This window comes from Stegastes partitus, unplaced genomic scaffold, assembly GCF_000690725.1.
Source record: "Stegastes partitus isolate 25-593 unplaced genomic scaffold, Stegastes_partitus-1.0.2 Scaffold1, whole genome shotgun sequence".
Taxonomy (NCBI): domain Eukaryota; kingdom Metazoa; phylum Chordata; class Actinopteri; family Pomacentridae; genus Stegastes; species Stegastes partitus.
Window position 1 is genome coordinate 713,878 of NW_007577732.1, and position 9,051 is coordinate 722,928.

The 9,051-nt window shown below is 41.4% G+C and overlaps 1 protein-coding gene across 1 annotated transcript in view; it reads right to left on the reverse strand.

Annotated features, from left to right (window-relative positions):
* ptk7b (protein tyrosine kinase 7b) overlaps positions 1-5,472 on the reverse strand; it is a 98,369-nt gene extending 92,897 nt beyond the window's left edge. Inside the window, exon 1 of the mRNA XM_008299496.1 lies at positions 4,901-5,472. Coding sequence (XP_008297718.1) covers positions 4,901-5,030 — 130 coding nt within the window. The 5' untranslated portion in view covers positions 5,031-5,472. The remainder of the gene's footprint in view (positions 1-4,900) is intronic.
* Between the last annotated feature and the right edge of the window lie 3,579 nt (positions 5,473-9,051).

Here is a 9,051-nt window from a genome sequence, read left to right on the forward strand (position 1 = left end):
TGGCATGTGGCTCCAGTCTGTGAGTAACGTTCACAAATGTCTTCAGCTCCCTCCTACAATAACATAACTGATAACTTATTTTATGGTCAGATGTGATATGTAATATATATATAATGCGGTTGTGCGACTTAGGCTGTGCCGCAGACAGTATATTTATGGTCTGTAGACTCCCCCAGATACGAATGGTACAGTCCAGCCACGAGTGCAAAACATGAAAAATTATATTAATAATTATTATTGATTTTTTTTTTGCTCAGAAATCTAATTTTGAAGAAACAACCCAGAGGTGAACAGATAAAAACTAAACTGAGAGACAATTACCTCTTTGTGAAGTAAATGAAAACAGATAATGAAAATTTCCGAACCATTTGAGTTGATTCATTTCGATGGCGCAAATTGAAGACGGAACCCTAAAGCTTTACAGAGCGCCATGTTTATTTATAAGAGTAAAACGCTTTTCTCAGTACACAGAGGATCCAATCATTTTTTCCAAATATCTCACGCAAAGGTATGTGTGTAATGTTAGAGCTGCAACAGCTCATCAATTAACTAATCACTTTAAGTAATTTTAAAGAAAAGAAAATCTAAATTCTATGATTCGTTACACTGTAAATATAACATGAATACGTCTAGGCTTTGGACAAAACCGCACATTTAAAGACGTCATCTTGGGCTTTAGGAAATACTGATTAACATTTTCCACCACTTTCTTCCATTTAAAAAATATAGTTAATTAATCGAGAAAATAATCAACAGATTTATTGACGAAAACATAATCGCAGTCCTGGTTATCTGTTGATGTAAATATACATATATTTGCGTCCAAAATTCAAAACTAAAATGAAAATAAAAAAACTAAATCTTCACTGACTAATTTAAACTTCTTCTCAGTAACTAATTCAAGCAACAGAAGTCGGTTACACACAATATACGTCAAATACTAAAAGCCACAAACGTCTGTCTCACACTCCTCACGAAAAGCTCAACAAAGCCGGATCAAAACATATAGCGTGTTGAAGAGCTGCTGTGGAGGATTGCTTTAGATGTAGGCAACAGACTGCACAGATGTTCACACAACATCCAACCCCTGCAGCACTAATCACAACCACGATATCACAATCAATTGTGGTGATGGAGGGGGGAAAAAAAAGAGTGGAAGGATCAGATCAAAAACGCTACGAGATGCCGCGAGAATAAAAATCAATCTTCTTTAAAATCATCTTGAAACCATAAAAGATAAGAATACATTCACAGCATCGTGAAAACAATCGTCATGCTCTTGTCTCTACTGTAATCCCCTCAAATCCTTTTAAATAAATTCAACAGCGCAATTTCATCATAAACCGTTGTGTGTATGGACCTGATGGTAAACAGACAAATTCCATTCCTCACAATATATTTCTGTGTTTATTTAGTCTACATCCTCTCAGCGTAAAGAGAATCAGGATCAGCGAGCAGCCAAACGGCCCACGGAAACAGCAGGGGTTAATAACAGCCGAGCGTATGGATTTTAAAATAAAGCAGCAGCAGGTGGGTACGCCAACAAAACATCCTGAGAAAAGCTTTTATTGTGTCTGCGCTGATGCAGCACAAATGTGGCAGATTGTTTTGATGGATCCCTCATAGAAGAACCACCACCGGTCGATTGCTCAGTTCTGCATAATACTGACATGCTGCATTACTTAGGGGCCAAACATCATCCTTTTAGTTGATAGATAACAAAGCTATTAGACAAATTCAAATTCAATATGCTCCATGTCATAAAAAACAGCCTATGTAGAAGAAATCACCTCATTCATCTTGGGTAAATCTCACATTAGAGCATCTTGTTTAACTGTTTTCAAAGTAACTTTTTGGAGACTAGAGGCTTCTCTGAGCACAGCCGGCCAGCTTCTAGTCTGACTTCTAGGGCTGGACCCGAACATCTGAATATCCCAATAGTCGGTCGTTGTGGTGGTATCCAGATCTATATTCACACACAAGCCGCCTGCACCACACCAAAATATTTGGATATTCGTCATTTGGACCAGTCCTACTGACTTCATGTGAGGCGTTTAGGGTACAATTTTATTTCAATTTTGGCTCTCAGGGATACACGTGAAGATTATTCTTAGTCTCATCTTGATGCAAAGACTGGGAAATTAGCATTAGCAAATTAGCCAGCGCATCATAAACAATGATGCGCTGGCTAATTTACGGATTTTTGCAAATCTGCCACAAGACGAAAGTGACACTGAGAGCGACAACGAAAGAGAGACTGAGGAAATGTGACAAAGTAATTCTGAGGCTGTTCAATTCCGACACTGAAGATGACTTTAGTGATTTTAGTGTGTAGGAGGAAGATGAAGATAGCGATCAATTACTTTTCCTGGTAGGCTGCTGTATTTTAAATTTTTTAACCAGCCATGTTACAGGCACTGTTCGGAAAAAAAGCATTTACAGTACATATTTGTGTACGTTACCTGTACGTATTTAATTAAAAGTTTAAAAAAATCTTTCTGTGTAAATACCTCATATGACAACATGGACACCTGCAGCTTATAGACAAGTGCAGCCTAAATATATACAATTTTTTTTTCTTTTTTAAGGTAGTGAGTGCAGCTTATATGCAGGTGTGCTCAATAGTACGAAAATTACGGTATTTCACTAATAACGAGTACTACGGACAGAAACTAGCTTTAAGCTAAATCTGGCATATTTACAGAGTCTTGTATGTGTTCATTAGCATGCAGTGCCCTCTTCCAAATAAATGAAATTTAAAAAAAGAAATTAATTAAAAAACACTATTTCAGACGCCTTCGCCAGTGCTTCACCAGATAAGACAGGTCCTCAACAGAAAGCACACAAATAAACTTAATTTTCTTCAAATTATTTTTCATTTTCTATACAGATGCGCTCTCTTGCAAAATCATCCCAATCACACTAGAATGATTAACTATTTCCTGACAGTTATTGAAGTCATCTGGAGGAAATTCCTGCATTTTCCAGATTGCAACATAAACCACAGGGAAAAAAAAAGAAGAATATTACAATGTCTGTTTTTTCCCAGTACTGCACAGTCCTAAATTCCATCAACCAATTTGCTTGGACACATCCTAATCCTCAAACATTACTTTTTTTTTTGTTTTTGCAGAGGCATCCAAATTATTAATGCGCTCAGAGACCTGAAATGCACATCTTCTCCAGCTGCCCATGAGGCAGAGAGATCAAAGACGAGGGTCTGACGGGGGGATGAGTTCGTGAGGATGCTACTTAAGCATTTCACATCTATCTTAGCTGCTCTGCAATAAGCCCAGTCATTTTTTCCACATCTATCTTTCAGTGTCTGAGACTAAAGCAGGGGGGCACAGAGGGAATGAGAAACACACGGCAGGACGAGGGGTGGAAGGAGGGGAGATGTTGCATCAACATTGTGGACATTAACTCCGTATGTACATTCATCTACTCTGAAGGCTCCCACGTCACTGGTCAGCTGCAAATAGAAACCAGATCAACAGAAAAGCAAAGGAAAAGGGTGATTGCTGTAAATTGGGATTAAATAAAAAAAACTGAGTAAATATTTGGCCCGAAAATCCAGCACATCAAACATGTTTGGTGTGGACAGCTTCATGTGGGAATTTCTGATCCTTCCCTTTTTTAAAAATAGGACGTCTCCAAAGAGGGGGCTACAAAGCGTGGCTGTCGTGACAGTACCTGGCTTGGCTCTATTCATACGTCCTATAAACACAAACCCATAGCAGCCTCCGTCTCCCCTGCTGCCTGCACACAGAGGACACATTCATCCCCAAAGCGGGCACCATGAGGGGACTGAAGAGGTGGAGGAGGGTGGGGGGAGCAGCCGACACACTTCAACTTAAAGGAATTTCTCAGCCACTTTGACTATCGGGGCTGTGTTGAAGACTGGGGGAGACACAATCTGCGCTGGTCTCCATGTGCAGATCAGATAAACCAGACTCAGTTTTGACATGATGAGCGCCGAGTTAATGATGAGCCCGATCTTTGGCAGGATAAGAGCATTCCTAACGCACACTAGGAAGGATCTCTCCGTGGCTTTCTTCTCACTCCGCTGCAGAGGTTGTGAACTCTTGAGAGGCTTCGACAATGTGGGAGGGCGTCGGATCATGTTCAATTTTTTTTTTTCCTTTTCTAAGCCCCTTCTCTTTCCTCTGAGTTAGCAGTCAGGCAGCACCACTCACTCCCTATCTTCACCCATGCATACGAATGGCACCCATAAAAGCGTGCCAAGCTGGGGCTCAGAGAGAGGTAGTTCAAACATGCAAACACAGTTATGAATATGATAATCAGAAATGGTGTATCCAATGTGTGTGTGTGAGGATGGAGGTATACTCCAGGGAATACGTAATGATAGAGCAGCTGCAGTGATGGATGGAAACCTACTATCATCCTACTATTGCACTGCTGCACATGAGAAATGCAATCAATGGGCAAACACATGTGTTGCTGGATTGTGTTACCATTCCCTGCTGCGCCTTTTAATTCATATTCTTTTAAATTTGACTGAAATCTGCCATTTTGATTTTTACTCACAAAACTTCCAGTTGTTTTTTTTTCTCCCCCAAACTGGGCTCAATGGGGGATGGGTGTCCCCTTCCCCATGGAGCTCCCTAACAAACATTTTAACTACTTAGTAAGTGTTTCTCTGCAGGAATGAATCAGAAAACCAGCTCCAAACACAACTTTTCCTCTCACCAGTGTCTGTGCTGCTGCTGCTGCTCCCACAATGCGATGAACTAACTTGAAGCAGCAGCAGCACAAAAGCATGGAGGTCAATGTCGGGGTGCTCGTCAACCGTCTAAATTCTGCCTTTTTCTTCATTTAAATGCTAATAAAGTAAACAGAAGTGACGTGCTGCTCGTATTTGAGTGTACTTGTTACCGACCTTGGAGGCAGATGAAGCCAACAGCGAACATCACATCCACCGGGGGGTTCCTCCTGCTCCTCGCCGCCGACGCCGTGGGGTTTCTCCTGCCGTCCCTCCGCCAGGACTCGCTCCCTCCTGTTAGCTCCATATGAACCGTCCTGTTGCTCCCCGGTACGGCGGAGAACCGTAGCGCGAAAATGGGAGCGTCAAAAAAAAAAAGAAAAAGAAAAAGAAAAAAAGAAAAGCCCCGTGCGTCACCGTGTGCGTACAGGTAAACCACCGCCTCTGGTAGCAGCTCCCCCGGGGGAAGCTACACAAAGCTAGCCCGCTCACCTGGATGTACAGAGCCGGCGGCGGGGCAGGAACATGTGGGTCGTAACGCTTCGGTTCTCAGGCAGAGCGGCTCCTTGTTAATGAGCTCAGAGCGGAGGAGCCCCGCCGAAAGTTTGGAGCGAAGTTTGAACTTTCAGGAGGCTCGCAGGACGAAGAGGAGTGCTGGGAAGTCAGGCTGCAGCGGGTCATCACAAGCCCGGAGAGAGAGAAGCCGCCGTCTGCCTGCGCTCACAGCCGCCGACCGCCGGACCGCCTCAGTCACATATAACAGGGAGTTTCACTCCACCGTGTTTCCAAGTTGGCTTCCTCCCCAAACACTCCGTGTTCCTCCCACCAGTCGGAGAGCAGCCCCGGCCGCGGCAAGCTGGCGGAAACAAGGCGGCCGCTTCCGGTGTGGACTTTTAAAATTAATCTTACTGAGTGGGATTCCTCTACATCTGCATGAACATTTGCTTTACTTATTTATTAACGCTTGGTTCATTTTGATTGAATTTAGTTATATCTTTTCATACTGTGTAAAATTCCATTTTCTGTCTTTACAGAGGACTTGAATCAGCACAGTCAGATACAGAACTTTTATTTTTAACTATCTGATCCATTTCTTTATTTTATCTTTGTATTGTTGTGCTATTATTTTTTAGTTGTGTTGTTGGTGTTGTCATGATTAAAAATGTTTTGATCTTTTTACATTGTGCATATGTGCAAACATTTCATCTCTACCTGTATGTCTATTTTCTATCTTTTATTTTATTGCTGCTGCTGTTCTTGTTTAGTTGTTATTATTGGATTTTCTGTTTGTTTGTTTTTCCATTTTCACTTCTACCTTTCTTCTTTTTCTTCTTACCATTATTGTTACTGTTGTTGTTGTTTTGGTGTACCATCATTATTTAACTGTGTGTATCTGTTTTACATGATGTGTGATATTAATTGTAACTTGTTTTCCATGCACTTAATGCTGTTTTTCACATTTATAAGCTGTAGGCTATATCTATTTTTGAGTTATATTTGTTTTTTGTTAATTAACAACAAGCGCCAACCCTTCTGCAGTTGCTGTTCCGTAACTTCCTACCATAGACTGTATAAATCTATCAGGTTTCCTATACATGGGGGGGAGGAAAAAGTAAAATATCTTATTTTGAAATCCGCCGTCCAGTGTCAGTGTATATGTGCAGTCACTTGTCGTTTTACTCCCAGTCCTCCTGCAGCGCGGCTTCCGTTCCCGTGCCTGACCCGGGATAAAGAGAACAACAGTGCGACCCGCTGGTTCAACCTCCTCACTGTTTCTGTTGCCTTCACACTGCCACCCTCCTTTCAGATCATTTATAAATGTAGAAGAAAAAAAGCCCAGCAAGCTATGATGTCCTAAACAATAAACACTTGGTAATTAATTACATTTTATTATGATGTAAAATTATTTCCCAAAATTTCCTGATGGGCCCTTAAGAGAAAGTTTCTCTATAATTTGTGTAAAATCTCTATAGCAGTGTGGCCTGTGTAGGTTTATTGCACATACTGGGAGGAATCACCAAGCTGTGATGTTGTATGTTGTATAACATGGATCTGACTGTGATTAATGTAGTTTGGGAAAGCATTTAATCATGCCACAGTTGCACCAGCAGGAAAACACACTCCTGTTATTTAACACCTTCTGTGAGTTCACATGTCCAGGACACATCGCCCTGACCGCAAGGTGACGGCCCCTGCTGGCACCACTGCTACCGCTGAGCGTGGGACTGGTGCCATGTTGCTGGTCCAGCTGGCACATGGATCACTGTGGTCCATAGTAACATGGAGAGAACTACAGTAGAAGGCTGAAGCAGGGAAAAAGCAGCATCATTTGGATGCAATGAAGGGGCTGTAGTAGTAAAATTACATTTGAAATTATTCACAAAAACTTGTCACGCTTTGATTTGAAGAGTCTGAGGGCACGGTGCCAGCTCTCGTTACTAATGAACTCTGCTGTTTGCTTCTGAGCCAGCTGACAGAAGGAGCCCAAGCATTCTGAGGTTGGTTAATTCAAAGCTCCACATTAAAGCTCTGACATACTGAGAGATTACCAGTGAGCAGAGAAACCTCAGGCTGACTTCTACCATTAGGAGGAGGAGGAGGGAGAAACCCAGGAACACATCACATCTTGGCAAAGCATTTATGCTCACAGAGTTCCCACACTCAAGTTGGATCCCGACTTCTAAGATCTCGCTTTGCTGAGTTTATTGAGATATAATATGCAGGTTTGTGGATGGGACAAGACACAGTATTAGCTAAATTGGGAACATGACTTTGTTTGAACAGTATTTTCATGCCAATCTGTATTTTTAGGGACTTCAAAGTTTTTCAAATCCAGATGTTTATGATTTTTAATGGTCTGTGACAAACCCCACAAAAATCTGCAACAGTGGTGCTAGAAGTATATGAACCTCTAAGAGTTTTCTATATTTATGCATAAAGATGACCTAAAACATTATCAGATTTTCATACAAGTCCGAACAGCAGAAAATACAGAAGCCAACTAAACAAACAACTCAAAATTATTTTACATTTATGTGTTGTGGAAAATGATCCAATGTTACATATATGTGGGTAGTGCAAGTATGCAACCTTTGCTTGTGGTATCTGGTGTTACCTCCTTATGCAACAACTACTGCAACTAAGCACAACTGTTGGTAAGCGCTGCACATTGGCTTGGAGGAATGTCAGTTCATTCCTTCATACAGAACAGCTTGAACTCTGGCATGTTGCGCATTTCCTCACATGAACTGCACACTTCAAATCCTTTCACAACATTTCTGCTGGATTAAGATCAAGACTTTGACTTTGCTATTCCAAAACATTCCTTCAAGTCTTCTTTAACCCTTCCTTGGTAAGAATAATTGCGCGCTAAGGGCTTTTTCTCCTGAGTTTCAGTTCATGAACAAATGTTCTGATATTTAGTTTACTAATTCAGAATTCAGTGTTCCATCATTGATGAAGCAAAACAGGTCCAAACCATGATGCTACCACCACCGTGCTTCAAAGATGAAAAACAGGTTCTTATGCTGGAAGCCAGTGTTTTCCTTTCTCCAAACATAATGGCTCTCATTCAACAGCCTTCTGACTTGCCCACATGATCTTAAGCAAACCTTTGAACACAGTAGAGCAGTAGTTCACTCCTTGAAGCGCTGCAATGTATACCATTGTTGTTTATTGTTTTCCTGTTGGTGGATTCTTGAACATGAACATTGGTCAATGTGAGAGAGGCCTTTAGCTGCTCAGAATCCACCCTCTACTGTTTGTAGCCCCAAGGAATAATACAGGCCTTGTTCTTGGAGTGATCTTTATTGGTTGACCACTCCTGGGGAACTGTTGGAGCCCGACTGATATTGACTTTATACCCATAAACTGAATGAGATAGCTATAAAATGCTCTATAAACCACAGAATAGAGCCATCATAAGGAGATTTAGGTCATTTTCTTTCCAAAAATCAAGCTAGGCCTATTTCACTGTCAGTGTTGCACAATCATGTTCCGTCACAGAAGAAGCCAAATTACTTGTGTAACCACTGTTAGGTGTGATTGTGGTTACATTGATGGTGATGAAGAAGTCTTAGAACACAGCTGTGTGATTCTTTTGAATATACAAAGCCTATCCTGCTCATTACGTGATTGGTAACATCAGGGTTTTGTTACTGAGGCCACACCACCAACTAGTATGAATTTAAAGCCTCTAGAAGTAGTGTTGAGGCACATGTTGCTCTTTGGACATGGCAAAGGTGAAGGACAAGCTAACGAATGAACAAGGGTTCAAATAAAGGCCCTTGTAGATGTTGGCTGGAATTACCAATGCATAGCTAAAGATT